This window comes from Apostichopus japonicus, chromosome 8 (assembly GCF_037975245.1).
Source record: "Apostichopus japonicus isolate 1M-3 chromosome 8, ASM3797524v1, whole genome shotgun sequence".
Lineage (NCBI taxonomy): Eukaryota > Metazoa > Echinodermata > Holothuroidea > Aspidochirotida > Stichopodidae > Apostichopus > Apostichopus japonicus.
In genome coordinates this window covers 1626919-1651242 of record NC_092568.1, presented here as the reverse complement: position 1 = coordinate 1651242, position 24324 = coordinate 1626919, and the positions used below count along the sequence as shown (strand labels likewise).

Genomic DNA, 24324 nt, shown 5'->3' with positions numbered 1-24324 from the left:
TCAATACCCACAGCACAGTGTACAAACAATACAACGATGGAAATCTAAGGTCCAGCTAAAGATAACAAGGTATCACGTTTCATTACTGTCTGCATTTTGTAGCGACACGAACAAAACGTCACTTGCAAGCAACGGAAAGTTAACTTTTTCAGATGGCCGCACGTGGTTTGGGGCGATTCAATGCCTTTAAATCCAAAACAATGTAATTTCCACAGGTATAATCACAACATATCAACTAAGGTAACAGCCATATTAGCAATTGACAAGGTATTGCTCTCCTGCATCGGCATACTTCAAAGAAAGATACAGCCTTTTCTGAACCAAACCTATAAATAGAATTGTCAATTAAAAACATCCTCAATTAGTGTAATAATATATTAAGAATTACGTCAATAATTCAATCACAACGTCTCTATGGGAGTCCTGAGTCAATCCTAAGTTTTGTATCGTTTGAACGTCAGGGAATTTAGGTGTAGTTCTGGTTCGTGCCGAACTTACTGCGGACTGTCGAACAGTTCAAACCTTTGAGAATGCTTATCGACACTTTTTTCTTTCGAGAACGCCGGTGACACCAAAGTGGGTTGGTTGACCACCTTAGTATGTAGTTTCACGGTGATGAGAAATTCTTAAAGGGGGTCTACTTGCTAGACACGATTACGGAACACGTACCTGTCGTTTTGATTGCCTCCTCGACGCTCCATCTCTCCACATACATAGGTATTTCTTCTGCTTATACCAGATGGACCATGCTGGCAAAGACAAAGGTAAGAAGCATACTGTCTTTAACACATCAATATCACATGCTACATTTGTGACAGAAGTTTGTCTTTGAAAACAGTCACACAGTACCGTTGCAATACTTACTGGAAGGAGTAACACAGTGATGTACATTTTTTTCTCTCTTTGCATCGATAAATGTATCGATTATAAACAGAATAGTCATCGTCTGGAAACCTGTCAAATCACGATGACCTCACTCACAAATATTCATAAATATTGCTATAATCTTCACACATGAAAACAGTTAATTTATTTTGTAATGTAGGCTTGCCACAACAGAATTCCTTTCAAGGTAAAACTTCAATGTGTTTTTTTTTTCTACATACCTTTGATGATCTGTTCGGCGTTCCCACCTTGGGTGTTGACGTTTTTGTTCCTAATCTATCGGGCATATCAGCTTTATTGGGGTTTTGTGCATTACCCAGGACCTGGCCAGTCCTGGATATACTGCCCTTTGAACTGACTGCACCAGTGCTTGTTCTTTCGGCTCTGGAGTTTTCCTTGAGGCTAGCGTCAGGATGCCTTTTATAGGAGGATGCAGTGCCGTGAGAACCTGAACGACAAACGAGATAGAGAACAAGAATGATGAGTTCCATTCACGATACCATGGCAACGGTTTGTTTTCCAATGATGTTATCATCTGCATGAACAATTCTCCTATTGAACTATTGTCCTCTTTCAGAGAAATACTTTTCCTTTCAAAATAAGTGACCAATAATAAATCAAAAATTATGTTGTTCTTTCGTTTGTTGAACCAATTTCAAAAGAATCCGTGAAATATCTGTCAACGTATTAATATGAAATTAAAGGAACACGTTTGTCTTGGGGTAAGGATTCTTTCAAAGATACGAAAATCCATTTCAAAGTGGAAATTATCTCATGATGTGTGTCATCTTATCACGACAGGTCAGTGAGCAAGGAGAGAAATGAACTCCAAATAAAAACCACAAATATGTGTATTTGAATTCCAGACTCTACTCTCGTCTTGGTTTACTTGCAAATGTACCCATTTACAGTACCGGTTGAGCCTTGGTGCGTTACAAGCCAACAGTCAGATTTCGGAGTCTTGTGTCAAACTGACACAGAATAGTGACCCAATTTGTTATTGAATAAAACTTGGATGAAGTGAAAATTATTAGTTCTCAACATAAGGGTGCTCAAAATAACACTTTGAAACTCAAAATAAAATGGCCAAACGTTTAGGTTTAATACTATAAGAGCGTTTTGTGACATTTTCTCTCTCCGTCTCTCGTCAGAGACGTTAAGATTCATCTGCAGATATATTCAGAAAGAACCCACAGATCAAATCATCTTTAAAAAAGAATGAAAATATGAGCTCCAAATGAGACCTGGCAAAGTCAAAAAAGAAACGCAAGAAGGGTTTGGACTACTGTACATAAACACACATGCACTGGTTTTCAGTGGTCTAATTCTAATCTATACTTACAGCCCATGGATTTCGATTCACAACTCAAGTTGGAAGATGTTTGCTATGTTTAATACCATTTTCATTTTTATGATTTTTTAATAAAATGTGTCATAAATTTAATCACTGATTGTTAAGCTTGCATGATGAAACTTTGTTGTTCTTTAATACAAAGATACAATCAATTTTTCATTCCCTATTTTATTTGCAATTTTCAAGGGTATTTTTTGTTGTTGTCGAAACATCTCAATTTTTAGTTCATCCTCTTCATCTTCTAGGAGAAGGTTCGAGAGGTAGAACCTGTAGGAGAGTATGTTTGGAAAGTTCTAAGCTAAGTTTTCAAGTTTTCTGTACCAGACAGATGACACTTAATACCAAACGTGAGGCTCCTCTCATTCCATTAAAGTCGATTCCCATGTGTAACTTTCAAACCAATTTATAAAACAGGAAAATAAGGAAGCAAAAGATTCCAGACACTATATTGACCAAGGGAAAGGCAACATCAAGTTTGAATCAGCTTGTGTTAAGTACTGATGGAAAGTTATCCTTATCAACAGTAATTCTAGATAAAGTGTTGCTACAATACCTATGGACTTTGTAGATTCATCTAAAGGAAGCCCATTGTTGGACTAATCTATTTCTTAAAAGACTTAAGGTTTCATCAAATATGAATTGTCCACCTCAGCACATTGAATAAAGTAAAATAACATGATCAACCACCAACACTTACATGTTTGATCACCTTTGATGTAACATTTATTTAACCACATGAATAAACACTACTACAACCCTATGAATATTCATATTTATTAAACTTAATTCAATATCATTTCCTAAATTTTCTTCTTCTCTGAACCCATATATCGGCATAGATATATAAACTAGTATAAGGTGGGGGGAGGGTGGGGGTATATAGTAATAACGTCAAATCGTCATTAAGCCACATTACTAGAGTCCGATATTGCCTGCGTAACTTGATTACAATAAGGAATATTTTCATGCCATCCTGCACTGAAGTCATTCACACATACACTGCTGACGCAAAAACATGTCAAAATATTGATCATATATGCAGCATATCTAACACAGTGCTGAGCTAGGTCATGTCCTTGCCCTACGCCTACCCGCAGAACGATTTCTCAAGATTGCAATCACAAACAATCTCTACCGGTACCTCCTGATTACGAACATCTAGTAGGATCTAGTAAGCCTATGAGAGTTTACACCAAAGATAACAGACACTATCATAAAATTTTGTTTTCAAATCCAAATGGTTTTTTATGTTTATTACATTTCAAATCAGGGGGTGTCACTGTTTGATAGTTTCAGGTGATAAAGGCTGTGTTTTCTGCACTTTGCGATGAGATCTAATCACCATCAACAACTTTAACAACTGTAAAGTCATCACGTCTTCTTGGAAAGTTTATTTGGACATAAAAATGGAAATAACGTCACTTTACGGCACACCAACTCATCTACGTCTATCATAAGGAGACAAAATTTGTTTTTCTTAACATTGCTGCCTATTACTGGGATAAGTTGAAAAAATATATACTCATTATGCTGCTCCAAATTAAGGAGAAAGGAATCTTGTGAGAAGTTTTACGATCAAGACTTTTGTTTTCGTTTCTGAGATAAGGATTTGCATTATTACAAATTTGTCAACAAGTCAAGAGAGTCTAGATCCAAAAGAGCTGATTTAAATTTTTCCCATGGACATCTGCAGAAAAAAATCCAAAGTGGGAGGGGGGGTGGGTGGGGAGGCAAGCAAGCTTTAGGTATTTTTCAATCGGTAACCATTCAAAGAATTGACCTGTTAACCAGTAACTAATAACAAAAATTTAACTATAAAAACTTAATGAAATGATACAGTAACCGTATAGTTAACGAGAGGGCAGTTTTTTCATTCCCTTTTATTTGCTACTTCATAATTTTCGAGGGGGAGGGCGAGGGGGAGGGGGGGAGAGTTCTGCAAACACCCATGCTTGTTTCTAGTCTTTGGGAAGATCACCCAAACTCAGTATATGTAAGAACAAACATCTGTTGTGACAATGTCTATCACAATAAAGGTACTCTGAATTTGAGGGAGAGTATGTCTGACAAGATGATCTTGTCATTTCATCACAATGTTAATTCATATTCACAATCAATTTTCATAAGCAGTAAGGTAGCAGGGGTAGGAAACATGACAACAACAAAAAAGGTGGGAAAAAAGCGTTTTTCAAATGGACTCTGATACAATATTGCGATACTGAGCACCAGGGTATATACCACAATGGCAAGCTACTCACCTGACCAAGAAACATACCTATGGCAATGCTAAGTAATATTGGCTAGCAGAATTGGCTAACCATGTATAAAAACAATTTTTTTAGATCCTTATGAAAGCTAAATTTTCCCATGGATATTAAAGTTGCTGCTTGGTACAGAATCAACTTGTCACATTTCAATAAGTTTGCATAACACTCTAAAGTCTGATAATTGAGGAAATGTCTAATTTACGAAAACTATTCTTGGCGATTTCTAAATCAATTTCTACAATATATTTTAAAGTCAGTTAAAGTCAGTTTGCAACTGATGATATTTTTTATGCAAATTGTATTTGCAAATAAAAGAGTATGAACAGTCTTTCTTGTTTTTTTTTCACTGTACCGCTGTAGTTTTATTCCAACTAAAGCCATCATTCACATAAAATAATTCAACTAGAAAGTTTCTAAAAAAATAACTTGCTCCATTTTCCATGATAACCTTTTTTTTCTTAAGACAGCCTGGTAAAACAAATGTACCTACCAACTTGAAGTTTTGTAAGACAACCTTCTCAAACTAATGCCCCCTCCTCCTTCTCCACATCCCAACAGGATGGACAGCTACCCCCCTCCTCCATCCAAATATGATGGACAACTAATGTTCACACATTTTTTCTTTTACCATTGTTTCATGGTCTGTCCAATAAAAGGCTTTTTTCTTTGATTTTCATTTTTTCAAAGTTTACTCACCAGAGTCTATGGAAAACACATTTACGATGATATTTAAACATTCATTCTAAGAAAAATGCCGCTTGTAAAACCTTGCAGAACAACTATGGTTAAGTGCAGGTAGAGAAATCACTTTTCTTTTCCACAGAGACTTTGGGAAATCTCTGCCCTTTCTTGTTCGAGGTTGACGACCAAAACTGCTTTCTTGGTCATGTATTTTTCATTTCTCTCGAGAGAAATGAACCTTCAGAGAAATGAACCTTGACGAACCTTGTCAAAACATGAAGCACGGGTTTTCATGGAAAATATTTTTCATCTTATAGATTCCTCCATCTCTAAAGAAAAACGGAAATCTCCTAAAATCTAAACAATTCAAACACTTTCTAATCACAACATAATAAGGAATCAAAAACAAAATAGGCTTAATTTTGACATGGTAAGGAAAAAGACAGGAGGCTGAATCTCTCAAGATATATCATGGTTTCTCTATTAATTTGAATATGGGTTTTTTTTAATTGATTTGAAAGGGAAACGAGCCTTGTTTACACATTCTGAAGGCCTTCATATGTGGCAATCGTCATCTGAATTCATGTTAGACTGAAGCTTCTATAAACTAGATTTAGTTATTCCCATGCAGGCCACATGCAAGTCACATGCATCACTTTTTACATTAGGTGTTGGCAGGAAATATAGTCTTGCAGGTGGTCACCGTGACACTTTGAACCCTACGATCCCATCCCGGTGCAAATTTTGACTTCAAAAATGTCAAACTTGACTTGACTATTTAATATTGAAAGAAACTTAAGAGAACAAAGTAAGGTCAAAGGTCTGCTTAAATAATCAATATTTAAAGACAGAACCAGTTGAAATTTTAAATCAAGTAGAAGCTTCAAGAAAATAGTAAAATTTCAAAAGATTAAATAGCAGGAAATTGCCAGTAAGAAGTCCAAAATTTGTGGACGTAGTTGCAAGTTTAAGGGAAAATGAGAGTAGAAATAAGAGATATAATTCAAATTCAAGTGCACATTTTGAGATCAAAAGTTGCAATTTCTCATGTCCAATCAGGGCCACTTTAGCACCTATAAAACAAAAATTCTTCTGGTTGCAAACAAATCTCGACAAATTTATTGTGCCTTCTCGCTCTTTTGATAGCTTCCTACTATGCCACTGGCATAATGTTGTTCTATGTTTACCAATTTTATATCTACTTCCAACTTTAACCTTTAGTAGCATTAAGAAGGGCATCAGTATTGTGGGGGTGGGGTGGGGGTGGGAGTGGTGGGTAATACTGAAGCCGTTGAGACGTTCAACAATGGTAGCAAACGTCAATGCGAACTGAAGTATTACTTTGCTACTCTATAAGAACATTGCCTTTCTATTCTTAGTGTGACCTAGTACTTTCAAGTATCATCATTTTTAATTTTCTGATTAAAGAGGTCTTTTCTTGACATGGTTTTGTGTACATTTCCTCCTTTAAACTCACTGTTGAAGCTCAGTATAATTCAAACAGTCCCTCCTTTTTCTACAAATTAATACAAAAGTGTGTTTCACCCTTCTGACATGTCATGACAACCCTATAAACATGTCGATTTATGCAGACTCATCTTTGCTATTGTTAGTAGGATAATATTTTTTAAATGTGTTAGTATCTGAAAAACTAACGCATATGGAAGCATATGGTTAACGACTGCTCTTTACTATATCATTAATAGGATCACCGGAATGACACACCAACAATTGGAAGGAACGGTGCCAGAAATTTCAACTTTTTTTTCACTCTTTTAAACGCTGACGTAGGTTGTAAACAGCTAAACAGTTTAGCCAGGATGTTTATCCTGACATTTGGTGGTCAAACTCAGGACTATTGCCCGCAAATCATTCATATGAAGTGAATTAGTATACTGCTATGTATGTGTAATCTGATAGATATCCCGTTGTGCAAACATACTGCAGGATGCAAATTGAGATTAAATGTAAGATTTTTTGAAAAGGTTTTAAAAATGTTCCTTACAGCAATGAGTCACATTTTGAAATCTTTTTTTTTGTCAAGATCAGTTTTCTAATTGAATGGTTTTGGATCCTTGGCCTTGCATCCTTAGAATTAACATATTGAATAAATATATATAATAACATATCTTATCGTGCATATTCTGGAATATTTCGTGGACAAATAACACATACAAATGATTTTCTTCATCAGAGGACACTAACGATTGTCATGCGGAACATTTTATGCCATATGCATGAGATTGCAATTTCAGAATACTTTTTAAATATTCACTGCTTGGATAATTATACTGGTGTCAAGCATTTACAAAATATATAAAACTGAAAATAATGCCATGCTTTTCTTTTGTGACATACAAGTTTACTAGGCAAGACAGTTTTCACTCGATGCTTTAAATTAAGTTACAAGGGGAAAACAAAGCAATCATTGTAGATATTCATAATATTATCTGTACAAACACATCTCTGAGCCATGCAATGCAAAGTCTCTATTTAAAATCTCTGAGGTTATCAACCAGGTTAAGCAATGCCTCTCTCTTCTTCCAATCTTCTCCCAATCAAGGAGACCATCCCAACCCTCAAAAATTTTAGTTGTCCGACTTTTACAGCATACAGGTTCAGTCTTACTAAGCATTTTGTGAGCCAAGGAGTCTGACAAATTCCCTCCTATCACCATCAAACCCCCCCCCCCCTCCCCACTACACACTCTCACTGTGCTTATTTAATTCTATGAAAAACAAATGTTTCCAGTACAAAGCAAACCTGTTGCTCTAACTTCCTTCCCTGAAGAAAAGATATTCATGTCTTTGCTCAGATATTGACTACAATTAATCGTATTAAGTCGAGAAAAACCACAAATGGGAACCAAAGCCAACTTGGAATAAAATTCCTCCTCATATTCAAAACGGCCTCAGAAAATAGAATAAACTTTACATACATCACTATTTTGTCCGTGACATCTGTCATGTTGCTTCCACTTTCTTTGTCATAACATAAGAACATCTATTTGATGTGACATCATCCACCCTCTTAATTTTTCAGTATGAACACACACTCTCCTTTGCATGATATATTCATTCCATTATTAACGAGGTCTTTTCGGGGTTTTTTCCTCCATATTAGTTAATAATACTTATCCGCTACAGCGTGCTCTGTTATCGTTCCCTATCTGTGCCTCATATGTAAGCCAATAGCTCTGTGCCGTCAGCCAGAGGGGGCCAGGTAAACATCTCTCAACCAAGTTTAATTTTGGGCCTTCAACAATGTGAAGGGAAACTCATTTCCCTACGGAGAGCGCATTTGACCTTGGAAATAATTGCAAAATCATAAATAACAACCCTCAGTCTCTTAAGCTTTGCAGTCCAAGGCTTCTTGAGAATTATCTTCAGAATTAAGCCAAGGTGATTCAGCTATTTGTACACTAACCAATATTTACATAAGTGGCGTTCCCACATACGGAAACACCCAAAGACAAATGAAGTAACAGTAACGGGGTCAGGACTCTCTTTCTTGAAAAGTTGTTAAAGAACAATTGGCTTAGAGGGTCCAAGGGTATCTGCTAAAAGGATCAAAGCTATTTCCAAATGGTAAATTAAGAAATGAGTCATCTTCCTAAAATGTCTATGACTACAATGATGTTAATGCAAAAATCACCTCTCACCAATATGAATACCAACATCTGAAAAAATTAGCGGTGTTAAAGTCCCATGTAACCGTTCCGGGAGACATTTGTCCCACTCCCACCGATAGCAAATGACAAAACCGGCGGACGAATCCATCCCTAAAACTGACACAATATTTTAATCCCAACTTAGGACACACTAGTTGATACGTCCAGTTATCTATCACTAAAGGCATCAGCTGGGATGACTGGTGACACCAGTCTCATTATCAGAAAGTACCACCTGTCAGCCTGGCACCAAAGGAAGGTATATCTGGTTATTAACCTAGAGCATTACATACATATATAAATATATATTGATATATGGATATATGTTTCTACCAAAGGTACGATTATATGCAGAACATAAAAAGTGAAAATGCTACGGAGTACGTGGAGCGTAGAAATGTGGTTACAGAATGAAGAATGCTTGCGTCGTGAGACTCAATTAAAAGACAGCGTATCAACATGCAACAATGTAATGGACAAGCTGAAGACCACGTTACCTTTTTTCCGAATAACTGTGTGTATGAGAAGTACAAAGAGGAGAGAGTTTGATAAATAGAAAAGATATCATGAGATGAAAAATCTGATGGGGTGACCGACTGGACATGTTATGTAAGAGGAGCAGTTGAAAGAATTGACATGAAAAAACAAAACAGCTACTAAACGCATGGATGATTCGTTCCTGTGGTAAAGGATACGGTAATTTAATACCTCAAAAACATGGCATTTCAGACTTCCTGATTTTACCTGCTACAGTGTCATAACAAGTAGAGGTTTACAGAAACCCTATCGATTGCAAAATATTTCATCTACAACTTCATGACTTCCAAAAGAACAACAGCGGAAAATGGAAGAAAGAAGTATTCAACCAATCGTCAGAAATCTGACCTAAAATACTGCCTTCAGATCGTTTGCTTCTACTTTGGGCACGTTTTTCTACGAGCGACATCAAACGTTTATGCTCCTGCAATGTCGTGTGAAAAGACAGTTTCCCTAGCAACAAACTAGAACTAAAACATTGAGACAAACTTGTACATATAAATAAAGTTCAACAAAACAATGCTTTGCTTCTTAGCATTCACTGTAGACAATTTAGTCTGTTGGAGGAAAAATTTGATAGTATGAAAACATTTGGACCAATTTATTTTATTAGAATATTTAATATGATTTAATGGTGCATTTCCTGTGAGTATGCTTCTTTTTTTTTTCTTTCTTAAAAACTTTGCCTATTTGTTTACCAACAGGTCCCACCACTTCTGGAGGGCACAACAGAATTAGACATAAGTTTGTTGAAGAAATAACACAACAAATATATAATCTTTATTATGGAGGATGTAATAGTGCTGATATATAATGTTTCAACAAATGATTAAATTTTAAAATTAAATACCTATTGTGACCCTACATAGTGACCCGGCATTGTAACCCTACATTACCTACTAACTGCTCAAGGACATCTTTTATATATCCTTTTCATCATATTTAATCTCAGTTTTCCATTCACATTGATAAAAAGCCAATTAAAATGAATGTAGCAAATTCTCTAGTGACTTTGGAACTTTGAAACTAAAATGTAGGGCAACCTCCTTCCCAAATATGATCAAAAATTTGTTTAAAAAGTAAACCGTGTTCGTGCTTCTAGTAACAGAGAAGGAAACCAATGCATCGCTACTAATGTGCAGGATAGGTAGCTTGTGTTGAACATTTCCTCACCCTTCCCCCTTCCAAACAGCTTCAAAAAGTTCTATTCCATTTGAGAGAGATCATGCTCTTTGTATGCTCCTTCATACACTAAGATACAGATTTAAGCTAAAGCCTAATGATGACATCATTGGGCTACTTGTGAGTGAATCTTTAAGATATATTGGTTTCAGTCATTGCTTTGTTTATTTCATCACTTGTTACTGTGGAAACTGCACATAATTGTAAAACCAGAATACTGCTTTTGTTTTTAAATTCTTTGATACTAACATTGATCGTAGACCCTATTATCTTTCACCGTGGCAATCAAAGATATTGAAGGGCAACTAGAAATGTTCATTATTGAAACCAGATGCCTTTTAGAGACAAAATCTACTTGAATATTTGTGTTCCCGTTGTTTGTTTTGCTTGTTTATTGGCCTTCTTGTAACTGGAAGTACAAACCTGCAGTGTGAGTTATTTTTGGACTTTTAGTCAAATATTATAAGACTATTTATAGTTTGTCTTTTTCATTGTAATAAAAAATTCAACCAAACTTCATGAATTGGTGTTCTGATAACAGTAACTAAGCTCAAAATCTTACGACACCATCCATAGTGTATTACCACAGTAAACATGTGAAAAAAATAAATTGTATTTGATCTAATGCTTTGGATGTCAGTAACCAGTTGTTCTACTAATTTTTTTTTTTTTAACTTAATAAAGAGGTTTGTGAAATATGGATTCTGGTAAAATACTTTAATGTCTTAATTGATTATATAAAACTCCTCCACCAATCTTCCATGCAAAATAAATACAATTTAAATTAATTTAGAAAGTTAGAAATGCAAAGATGCATCAAATGCTATGTATCTCAACCAGCGGAGAATATATATATATATATCCATGATATGAAGTTAAAATGAAAAGATATGGATCAATTTCCAGATGGTCACGTTCTTATCTCTGATGATACAACACTCCATATCCGTACAGTTTGACTTGTTTCCATGGTAACAGCCAACATGTTCTTCATTACTGTTTAAATACAGTCGACATATAGAAAGTTACGCACTCTGAATAAGAGACAGACTGAGCACTCAAAAGAAGTTTGTTATATCATTTTCTTGAATCATCTGGAAATGAATGGGTTTGCTGATAATGTTGAGATTTTATGTTGTGTGGGATACGGTAAATTGTTGTAATGGATGAAATGCCTATGGAAGCAGATAATGATGATGAAGTGTGTGTGTGTATGTATATATATATATATATATATATATATATATATATATATATATATGTGTGAGATTCGATTGTTCAGTATACCTATACGGTAACTTACAGCATGTTGTTACTAGAGTTTCTCGCCTGCACGGCGATCATCAGACAACTGAACGTAAACGGCCCCGTGTAACAACATGCTGTAAGTTACCATTTAGGTATACAATATATATATATACACCTTCCATGTGTCATATAATTGGGGTTCACCCCCAAGTTTGAAGAACAATGCTACACATGCATTATAGACATGCTACTGTTACTTTTGATATGATGCTGAGAGATCAAATGATTTATGAATGGGATAATGTACTGACCTTCTGTAAGTGCGAAGATAACAATTAACAGAGCAACTGTACACGTTTTGATACGTCAAGCCCTTTTGTAACTTGTTGACGTAATTTTTTTGGTTTTCCATGCAATCAGACGAGGATGGTACTCGATTATAACACCGATGCTATCTCTTACCAATGAAACAAATATCCAATCAAGATAGACCATTTTGTTAAGTTAACTTGAAGTAGCTACTCAAAGATGAAGGTCCAGAGTTGTAAAGGTTTTTAGTTTGAGTGTTGAGCTGTAACGGCTCAATGATGAGTAGCTATGATGATGAAGTTGACCTTGTGTAAGATGCACAGGCAAAGGTACTTTCATCGATGGTTTGTGACAAAAAATAAACCTACGTGCTACCGATTTTCTACGTAGCTCTTTGGCATTTCAGTTGTCAAGACTTGTCCGGACTTGTCCAAGAGATTTTGAAGTACCTTACTGAGTTTTGTTTACAAAATTACTAAGTAGGAGGTTGTTTGCTTCTGAAAACGAAAGTCTGGGCTATCAATGAATCCTTTCCAGTTAAATTAGCCGGGAATATTTTAGCAGTCAAAAGGTATTACTGTGGCTTCTGAAGATGCTACAAGGATTTGAAACATCAGTACATCTATAGTTTGGATGTGCGGATTATTGTCGACAACATCATGGCCTGAATTATGACCAACTATATGTATATCAGAGGCAAAAGTTTCAAACTTTCTGGGTTTTCATGATACTTTGAAGTTGAAATTGAAAATCCGAGGAGGGAAATAGATCGTTTAGTTGTGTAATGTGAAACTGATGTAAATTCAAAGATTGGGTTTAGTAAAACCTACCAAAAGCATTTACCAACGATTACAATTGCGTGGTTAGCTGATTCTGTTTGCAAATGGGGCTGGAATTTTCGACTTTTCGATGCACTTTACTTAAACAGATGACAGAATTAAACAATTTAACTGAGGCAATGACGTCTCTCCTCTTTCGACCTAGTATCTTCTGTTTTACATTTCCCCCGAGGGCGGGCCGGAAGGAGGGGGAGGGGAGGGGAGTTTTCGTGAGGTTTGGAATGCTATCGCAGAAAGAAGCAAAGCAAGTTACAAACATTCAAAACCATAACAAGAGTGAGTAAAAGAGAGGAAGGAGGAGAAGACACCAAGTCACGGCAAGCTGAGAGACTTTCGTGCACCAATCAGAATTCAAGCTGCGAGACTATCGTGCACCAATCAGAATTCAAGCAGAGACATTTGAAACAACGGATAAGAAGATGATAAAGGTGCCAAGCTTCCGCTGGAAGGATTTTTAGAGGATTTTTGGAGGGGGACTGACCGTAATTTTCGCCGCCGTGACTAAACCGCCTTTCCTTTTGGTTTGAAGGTGTGACCACAGCTCTCTGTTTCTTACCATGTGCGGACGGTGACAATTTGATTGTTGGTGAGTGTTCATTGATGGTTCGCTGCGGTAGGGACAATGAGCTGCCTGAGTTCGAATCTCCATCTTCAGACTGTGGAGGAGGAAAAAACCAACAGACAACAAATCATTCATAAATTCTGTTTGCAGTGAGGTTAAAATGATTCTTTTTTAATCATGCGCGGTTATTAACATATCTGTGTCGTTTTCCTATGACCCGGAATACCGACTGTACCCACAGACACATTCTTTAAGGTATTTTGTTCTCAAGTATTGGTTGCGACAATCACTAGCAAAAAAAAAATAATAAGTGCTTTCATGATGCCATTGGCCACCTTAGAGTATGCATCATTTAAAAAACTTGAATTGTCATGATTGGTCACATAGGATCATCAAAAGTATGGAACCGACCAATCACTTCTATCTGGTCATCTTGCACTTTAAAGGATCTGGATATATCAAGAAGACTAGTGAATGGCAGGATAAAAGCATGCTCTGTTCTTCAGAGAAGAGGAAATGTTATAACTATCTTGTCAAATTCAAACTCACACAGTGGTTCTCAGCTGTAAGTCAACTGCAGTATGTTCTTTGCCTGCTCTCATGTTCAGATGGACCAGGTTTTAACTTCACTTGATTTTTTTTAATGATAAAGTTTTTACTGATACCAATGACTTGATTCTTTGTGGAACTTGTTAAATGACAACAAATGTATACACATCAGATTTGTCATTTCTATAATCTTAAATTTAGCAAGGGTTTTTATTATGGTCAAAAGCCATCACGGTCAGATATCTACGTGACAGGATCAAATCTGCATTATTATTGTTCCTTCTTCGCAAATGATTTTTTCCTAACTACATTATGATTCCCCTTCAACATACATAAGGTTCTACATGGATGCTTATATACTGAACCTAGCAAGTGTTTCCTAAGATCCACCTGACATTTCGTATTAAATTCTTTGACACTCGTTGTACCTAAACATTACAAAACCGAGACATAATTTTGGATAATTTCCCTGTTTATTCCTTGGTGCATTAAATGTCAAATTCTGTTTCGGAGTGATTACTTTCTTTCCGCCAAGATTATGCCCTCCGTCGGGGTCATGTGACACTGCTATTTCGTCTCCTTGCGTTTTTTTATCCTAATTACTATCCAACTAAAATGTTTATCCCATCAGCTAAGGCAGAACTAGATTCCAAACGCAGCGATATCAGACACATCCCAGTGATGAGGATTTGAATTCAGTGCCTAATGGCCTCTTTGTATATCAGCTGAGAGGAGGCCGGCCGTAGCAGGCATCAATACTTCTTCGATTTCAGTCACATTTGATGACAATCGTAACTTCATGAAACTATTCGAACAACTCCGAATGTAACTACCGCTGTACATTTCCATTACACTAGCTAATGACACAGCAACATGCGATACAGCAGCTAGGATGCTAGACTGACTCTAGGTGTAAGGAATTGTCTCTCACCGTCACCATTATCACTACACATCTGTTTACCTCTCGGCTAGTACAGATAAGTGGTATCAGATGAACCATATTCTTCTCCTTTCTAAATCATCCTACATTATTATTATTATCCCTATCATCAACACCTTTGCCAAGCATATAATGCTCTACTAGGATCCAAACGTCAGATGCAAACCCATAGCTCATGATAACTATTTCTGACATGGCACTAATGTTTTTTAATAACAAGTATGTGTGATTAACACTCTCCTTCTCATTATCTTGGTCTTACATCTGTTTGTGTCTATTCTAGTAGCAAGTAACTAGCATATATGCTTTACCCTATTTGTTCTGTCATAGTGAATCCTCTTCAAGAAAAATAACCAATTTTTTTTCCCTCGTCAAAGTTATTACCTTGTCAGTTTTGTACTTTTTAGAGATCCAGACAAGCACTTTTACATTACATTAAATTCTACAACTAATGGTTCAAAATTACTCAGATAAGGGAAATTATCTCAAATCATATTGGAGTGTTTCTCAACACTCAAAACGGGAGCTACCATGACATTGGACCTCTCTGAAAGTGTACGACATTTTACGACCCAATGAGAGCAAGAAGAGGTAAATGAGGAGGACTAAAGCATCCTCTCGATTCATGATCGTGGTCTTACATCTGTCTGCCTCCTGCCCAGCAGCAGGTAAGTGGCGTAAGCTTCATCGTACTTGTTGTTCCGTAGCGAATCCTCGATGTCTCTCTTCACGAAACCTAAGCTGACCATGATCTCTATCCTTCGTTCGTCGCTCAAGTCCGGCTCGGGCTCTTTGTAAGGTTTAAGCTCGCTGTCCTCGTAACCGACGTTCATCCACTTGTCTTTCATGATACCCTGTGGAGAGAAAACAAGATCGCAAGATATTACCCCTCTTTCTTTTCCATCTTCTTTTTTTCCCTTTTTTTTCATGTGTTGGGATAAAAAATACGGTTATGTGATATTCTTATTGCTCTTATATGCAATTAAGCTATAAGACACAATGGGGGAGGGGTGAGGGGTGGGGGTGAGGGGAGAGCAGTTGTGGTGTGGTCACTTTACCACATTACGAAGCAGTCAATATGACCTGCATAGCAGTCTAGTCTCTAGTGTGATACAAACATTTCTAAGGATTAGTTAGAGTGGAACATGGTGCTTTTGTTAAATGTTGTTAATCTGCTAAAGATGCACCATGTGTTACTTTTTAGAAACAAACGAAAACAAAGACAAATTAAGGGATCCATAGAGCATAAAATATATGTCTTAAGACAACAAATAAAAAAAATATATTTTGTTATAGCTATTTAACAGCAAATATTAAACAACTGAATAAATTTCTCCAACTCCTACAAAGATTATTAGTATCGCTATTCATATCATCGAGTGCTAACCAGAAGTATGTTCAACCGCTCCTCCTCGTGAGCGACAGATCCCCACCATGCTATTGACAGGTTATGGATGAAGATATTAGACTCACACAATGTGTGATTTATTTACTAGACGATCCTAAACCAGAGGAGTGTACTTTCTAAATTACGTCCCAGACACCATTACTTCATCATCACTTACTTAGTAACCCAACACTGTAATCCATTAGCAGAATGCGCAATGACACTGTTGTTACACACAGAAACCTGTTAATTTGTTTACAGAATGATACCGTAGATGGAAATGTGATTTATCCCAAATAATGACACCGGGGTGGAGAAAACAAAAACAAGGGCATGTGAGGTGGTGAAGTACTCGATACTGTTCATATCTTTCTTCAGAATTACGGTTGCTTGCCTCTTGGGATTCCTCTGCTACATATTTCAAACCGCCCGATACTTTACCGAAAGGTAGACAACATGAGTCACCTTGTTTCAGCTTGAATTGTGACTAATAGGTTAGAAACGAGGCCTAAATTGTACAAAGATCATCGTGAAATGCTCCTTGAGTCATGGACACATCATTCTTCGGACTATAGTCAGAGTTCAATTAGGGATAACTTTGATGCCTCATCACTCAATTGCCCCCCCCCCCATCCCCCTAACCTACAAATAAAAATGTCAGTGACCACTAGAAGATTCAGGATTTATGTAGACCTCAGAAAGTTGTAAAAGATTCTACAGTCAGTTTTGAGCACAATATGTATAGAGGTATGGTTCCCTGTACAACTAATGTAATTATAATTGATGTAAAAGAGAGTAATTGTATAAACCACAATGTAATTATGAGAAAAAAATAAGTTTTCAATATCGACAAGAGTACACAACAAACCTTTTATTTTTTTGTTTGGCCTATTACAAGTTTAACTTATGATTGAGATTTTTGAGGATAGACTCTCCAAAATAATAAAATTAATGCAGAGATAAAAAATTTAATAAATCCTCAGGAATAGAAAATTCCATGGTTACATGAATTAGACTTGGCACATAGAATGAAGAGGGCAGTATTTCAGTAAAGCGAGTAGGTAGGTTAGAATCTTGATAAGTAAAAGTACAGTACGGAAAACAAAAGGAGGATTAAAGATGCGATGCTTTAGCCAGTGATCCCATCCAGCTGTCCACATGGAGGACCTGTCAACTGGATGGCCTGACCATTGGGCAGACTAATAAAATCAAGTAAATTCATCGGCACAGAGAGATTAAATAGATGTGCCATCAATTTCCACAGGCACTCTCAAAGGAAAGTTTGCCAAAAGGGAAGAGACCCTCAGACGCAACTAACTCTCAGGCCATGCGAAAAGAGACATCCATACCGCAAAACTGGGACCTACTATTTCATATGTCTGACTTTGAGTGAGAATGCAACCGATTTTAAGGAGACTGGTTGCCAAGTGGCTATAACAAATCCAGTACTTGATGCCTGTGTGCTTTTCATGTGTAAATAACATTCCGCTCTAATGGGTTACTGGACTGAACATTGATAAGTTAAATAATCGTTTTTGACCAGAGAGATTCATAACGGGTAGTACTCTAGGTTTAATCTCTTTGAGTTTCAATGAAATGATATTTTTATGTATTTTATGAAGAAAAAAAGTGAAATGCTGCAGAATAAAAACATTTATCACTACATAAATATGGTAAGTACTGTAAAAATGGCAATATCTCGACCAATTGCTTGTATTCCACTGAGGTCTATCGGCTTGATCATGGAAGTTATGTGAGACATTGATTGCTTGCAGCTTCCCACACAACAAAAGTCTCTTCCACAAATTTCTTTATTTTTGTTATCAAAGACCATATATAGATAAACCTTACCTCTAATGTAGATCGCTTTGCTGGGTTCAGCATTAAAAACCTCTTCAATAAATTTTCACAGTCTGTTGACATGTAAAACGGGATTCTATATTTCCCTCTTAAAACCCTTTCCCTGAGCTCCTGTGGGCAGAAAGAAAGTGGGAGAGAGGTTGATGACATGAAATACCATCTTCAAAAATGCAAAATAAAAAATAAAAAAAACAAGGAATTTTCCTTCTTTTTTGGGAGGGCATCCCTTTCCAACCACCCGTTTTCAATTCTGTTTCGAATTAACAGTTATGTTTGTTCTGTCAAGTGCTGTGTAAAAAGGTATACACATTAAATACTCAACCATTGTTAACCTACAAGTAAGCTGTAAGTTAGTACTGTACATGTTAAACACTCATTTCACCAACTGTTTATAGATGACATAGCTAAGCAAATCAATTTTACCCACAAAGTGGTGTTAACAAATCACAGCATTTTAATATCTGATGATTAATAGCCTACTAGGAACTAAAATGTGTTGATACACGTTAAAAGGAGGAAGTGTTTCTGCTGTATGCATTGATTAGTACATAATGTGTCAAGTGTACCTGAGATGTTAGTGGAGAACATATATTGCTCTTGCAATCCCTGACTGATTTGCTCGAAATTGTATGTATAATAACGTCGCCTAGGTTTCCTGAAATGGTTTTAAAGTCACCATGTCTCGGTCAAATGGGTCTGTGCCAATCAAACACACGAGCACTTTTGACAATTGAAAGGAACAAACTCCTGAATTCTACATTGACTCAAGACAGTCACTTACCGTATACACACAATTTGCTCAATTTGGTTCATAAAAGGGTTGAGATTCAACAAGTGAACCTGTCTGGTGAACTTGTGAAGTATTAAAGACAATAGACTGTATGACTAATTGTGTATGTGAAGCATGTTTATACATGTAGCCCCAAGAGAGGCCTTTATTTTTGTTATAACGATTTCCAATATATGAAGTATGAATCATTAAATGCTTTGTTGAAATACCACAAAAAGGTGACAAAATTTGCCTTCTCTTGAAAAGGGGAACTTCCCACATTGTCTATATATATGTAAATGACCTGTATGCATTCATCTAATAATTTTAGAAGAACAAATGCAACAGCTATAACTAGCATAACAAGCTTTGTTAATTGTTGAAAAAATATTGTCATTTTGGTAATAATGTGGCTCCACCTTACTATTTTGGGATTTCTTGTGAAGCATTAAATTACACATGCTTCCATTAATCATTACGCATTTCTCCAGCAACCTTTACAAAAGTAGCTCTTTTATTCCTACCACCATCATCATTCATGCGTAAACATAATGAATCGTTCATCAAGTTTGTTGCCACTAATTTCCTTATGTCGATTCAACGTAAAATGCATATGAGACACAAACGACCCTTGCAAGACCTTTTAGATAATGGTAAACAACTCATACTTAACAAGTACAACAAGTAAATTTAAGATTTTAGTTAAATAATAAAAAATGGTCATAAATCGACCCAATCGACTCAAACGTGGTGAACTGTTTTGATCATCTCTAGCTATCTATCATCCAGGAAGTTAGAATTGGGTCCGTAGACTTTCTGTCCAGGATTTTTGAAAGGAGTTGGGAGTGGCACCTGGGGTCCCTGAAGGGGATTTCAATGTAGGGGTGTAGGGGGGGTTTCTCTAATCTGTAACTTTAGATTTGAAATGGTTCATTCGGGGGCATACTGTATTTAGGTTATAAATTATGTCTATAGTGAGGTCCAAATGCAAGTGTATGAGTTGACAGGAGGTGTACACCACCTAGCAATGCCCCTGCCCTCCGCCACCCCCCCCCCCTGCTCCCCGCTGCCGGATCTGCAACTGTTGACATCCTGCATATTTTAATCAGTTCATCCACTGTTTCTCTTCTGAAACCCAGTCATCAATCAATTTTTTCCTCTTATTCAATAACCATGATTAAGTTTCGCTCGCTTGTTGTACTCCACATCACGACGACATGGCCAGACAATGAATGTCAAATTAAAACGTACATGATCACAACTTTCATTTTCTTCCTCCCTGGTAGCTATGGTATCTGAAGAGGTCTTTTATCCAGCTACATGTGATGATAATATTGCCCTTAAGAGAGGTATAAGACCTGCTCATAGCGAATCTGAAAGCAGTAGTATTGGTAATAATCACACCTAATCTGTCTGGGAGCCAGTTATTTTTTACGACTCTGACACGCCCACAAATGTGTGTGGGAGAAAACCCAATAGCTTTGAATTTTATGAAATTTGAAGGAAACATTGTTAAACTGCTCTGTGGTTTTTAGAAGGGGAAAAATAAAGAAGGCACAAGCAAGTTATATTACTCAGTGGCTCAGTAAAGACATAAAACCTATAAGGTTAAAGATATTTCTGGACTTCACAATGTCCCCGCCGTTATCTACTCAATCAAATGGGGCATTAAGGATATACATACCACTCATTTGAAAAGCCCAAACTAGGATGGCCCACACATATTTCTGTAAGGTACCATGTCAAGAAATGGGATGATGAAGGGGGTTGCAGCATCCTGCAGCCAGGCTGCATAAGACATAACCTATTGTGCTCCACTTAAACAGGTCTGCACAGACACTGTAACCTCTATTGTTTAATATTGATTCAGCCCTGCTGAAGGAGATTTTGCAGCTGCTGAAAGTTTTGATTTTGACACTGTTCTTAACATAAACAACACAGATCACAATTATATTACAATTTCGATTGTCCATTCCCTAAGCAAAAAAAGAGAGTTCCAAGGATAAACCATGAAAGTATCACCAAAACCATCCAATAACATTTGTGTCCTCCCACATAAAACACAGCGTGGAAATTCAAAAATTTTGACTTCCAAGATTTACATTCGCCGTAGTTAGTCCCGGGTTAATTTATATCCATCTTATCATCTCAGTAACAAACATCCCACCTGTCTTAAAAATAAGTTAATTAATTAACACAGTGACATTTTCGATAGCTATTATTTCTAGCATAATCACTCCCACGTTATTGGTCACGTCCATCTCACAGATGCAATCCCTAGATGCCAATATCACCTTTTCCCTAATTCCCTGTCACAGACTCTCATCCTTCCAAATCCATAAAACAAATGATATATTTTCCACCGCGCTGTGTTTCTACCATTTCGCAAAGATGATAAACAAACCTTTAAATTCTGTCCGTCGAATGGTAGTGAGCCGCTGACTAATGTATACAAAATGACTCCTAAACTCCAGACGTCCACCTCGGGTCCGTCGTATTTCTTGCCCTGGAATAACTCGGGAGCTGCGTAGGGTGGGCTGCCGCAAAAGGTATCTAACTTACTGCCGGGTGTGAATTGGTTGCTGAATCCAAAATCAGCTATTTTGATGTTCAGATCTTTATCGAGAAGTAAATTCTCTGCCTGTAAGCAACGAGAAAGAAGAAAAGATACTCTTGTCAAGATGTTTGCTCTTGTAATGAATTGAGAAAATGAATCAGAAAAAACTTAAAGTCCTTAAAGAAACTGTTCTTTAATCATGAATGCTGGTTGCTGAATGAAACGAAAGAAGAAAAAAAAAAACTGCTCTTTAGTATCCAAAAATAATATTGCTAACTGTTCTAAACGGAAGAAGGTATGAGATGCTTTGCATGTAGGTCATTTTCTAAGCCAATATATAACTATTTTATGAATATTATCAGGAGGGAATGTGGATGGCAATATTACTGTGAATATATTCCAGGGGTGGGGGGGTGGGAATATTCCTTTGAGACCATTCTAACTACTCTGGCTATGATGGTAGGTAGTCTAGAACATTTCTGACACATAAGACATCTATAATAAAATTGTCACACTCTCCACATAATTCTCCTGAGACGTACGTCAGGCTGTAGATGATTGAACATATTCAGCTGGTTTGTATGAAACCATATCTCTGGCCTGTGATTAAAAGAAAATGGAAAAGACAGTTCCAGAGTGGTCCGTCTTCTTCAGCCGTAACTAGATCCAGCTTAACCGCACAAGCTGCCGGGTATTAGGTACAAGTACTCTTGCCGAGCATCCTTCTATATACTTTAAAACACTGTCTGAACTTTGCAGCAATACAGCCCAGACTTATTATGTATGTATGTACTGTATGTGTGTATGTATGTGTGGGTGCAATAGCCAATATGCAATTTTATGCAGCAGGAGGAGAACACTGTCAGATGGAAGGAGGGCTTTTTCCAATTAATGTGCCTTGCATATGGATCTCGTTATGATCTGGGCAACAAGTCTGCTCTGCAGATACTGGTGGTTTGCCTCTCTCTGTCAGAGACGGTTGTTAATGAATGACACTACCAATGTCAACTGATGTCATTGAACATTACAAACTTTGACTATTGGAGGGTGCACTGACATAATAACATCTTTCAAACACTCCCTTCAGGCTTCAATCTATGTTAAGATTGCTGTCTGAGCTGATGGCCTGTACTGATCACTGAAGATGCAAGATATCTCACATCCAAAAAGACTGGGGACTAAGGGAAAATTTAGTTAATTCACTCTTCTTTTTTTTTGGACAAAATAAAATTCTTCCTTTTCTACACCTGAAATACAGTAATTTTGTCCTTTTGCAACATGTCCAACTGAAAACATATGTATCAATACACAAAATCTTCAACTTTGTGACTGTTGCCGCTTTAGATGCTGTGATTTATTTCTGACACTGTTAGTGCTATATGATTTCACTTACAATGTTCAGCAATGCTACTGCTATGTGTTTTGATAGAGATGTTTTGGTTGGTATTTGAGCCAACAAATAAGGAAGCATTATTTGATGAAGAACAAGCAATGACAGGTCAAGCTCAGTGTTATCAGTCATGGGACACCCGCGTAACAGTTGAATATGGTCGGTTGATAGGATAGTGCAGTTGTATTGTGGAGGTAGGTAAGGGATAAATGCGGGTGTGAGGGGTCCACAGACAGAATCAAATTTTACTACTTCATCGTGGCAGTCCTACATATGAAGGTCTTGAGAGAAAGGAAATTAATTTATTGCTTGTACATGGATTTAAACAAAGCTCTCTGCTATACTCACTAAGCATTCCAACCACACCTAAGTTGGGAGTTTCAGTTATGCATTAGCGAGAAGCCATAGTTCACCTTGAATGTGTGGCTGGAAATCACACCAAGTTTCATTTAAACTACAAACCACACAACCATACAACAAAGGGAACTATCAATAAGACCTGAGAGTATAGGACTAATTGTGTAAACACTACTCAACAGACAGTTGTGTACATCATGCTCAGAAGCTCAAGATTAGACTTTATTAAAGGCATCAGAAATTTGAATCACTCAAGCATGCAACAAGACCATAAATCGAAACATGGTTACAAGAAACAGAACATGGTTGTTCCCCTACTTTAATCTAGGTTGAATTCCACTTCCACGAGGATCAAATCAAATTCAGAAGATAAACCAACTAACTGGCTGTATCGGCAAAGGTTGATAGCAAGCCTTGAACATTTGCGGGATACCTTGACGCAGGATAAGTGATCAGTAAGCATTACATATCATAACAATAGAATTACAGCATGCAGGCAGCATGTAATCATAGCAACAGAATTCAGCACGCAGGCAGCATGTAACCATAGCAATAGAATTAAAGCATGTAGGCAGCATGTAACCATAGCAATACAATAACAGCATGCAGGCAGCATGTAATTATAGCAATACACTTAAACAGGAGGATTGTTGAATGAAAATCACTTGTGGCTAACATTGTAGTAGTCCATCACACACACACACACACATACACGCATATACATAGTAAAGGTTGTGTTACTACAGCACATTAAGTGCATGGAATAATTTAGCCAGTATCGAATCACAAAATGCCGTGCAAGATGTTAAACTTACTACAGTATATAAGTGTATTTAAAGATTTACAGCAAATTTTATAAGAAGCAATCTTTTTTCTTTCTTTTTTATGACAGACAAAATTCTGAGCCTTCCAGACTGCTTCACAAAACACTCAATTATGCCCTGAAGTGGCCATTGAAAATGTAGAAATCATCTCTGTTCA

At 36.8% G+C, this 24324-nt stretch overlaps 1 protein-coding gene across 11 annotated transcripts in view; it reads right to left on the bottom strand.

Moving 5' to 3' along the window:
• LOC139972076 (MAP/microtubule affinity-regulating kinase 3-like) overlaps positions 1–24324 on the bottom strand; it is a 92198-nt gene that overhangs the window by 19936 nt on the left and 47938 nt on the right. For 8 of the 11 annotated variants that reach the window (XM_071978978.1, XM_071978977.1, XM_071978980.1 and 5 more), the window contains 7 exons: positions 21444–21680; positions 18262–18381; positions 15665–15877; positions 13454–13628; positions 9355–9369; positions 1107–1333; positions 670–749 (listed from right to left, as the gene is read on the bottom strand). In XM_071978978.1, coding sequence (XP_071835079.1) covers positions 670–749; positions 1107–1333; positions 9355–9369; positions 13454–13628; positions 15665–15877; positions 18262–18381; positions 21444–21680 — 1067 coding nt within the window. The remainder of the gene's footprint in view (positions 1–669; positions 750–1106; positions 1334–9354; positions 9370–13453; positions 13629–15664; positions 15878–18261; positions 18382–21443; positions 21681–24324) is intronic. The other 3 variants (XM_071978984.1, XM_071978981.1, XM_071978986.1) reach the window with 3 other exon arrangements.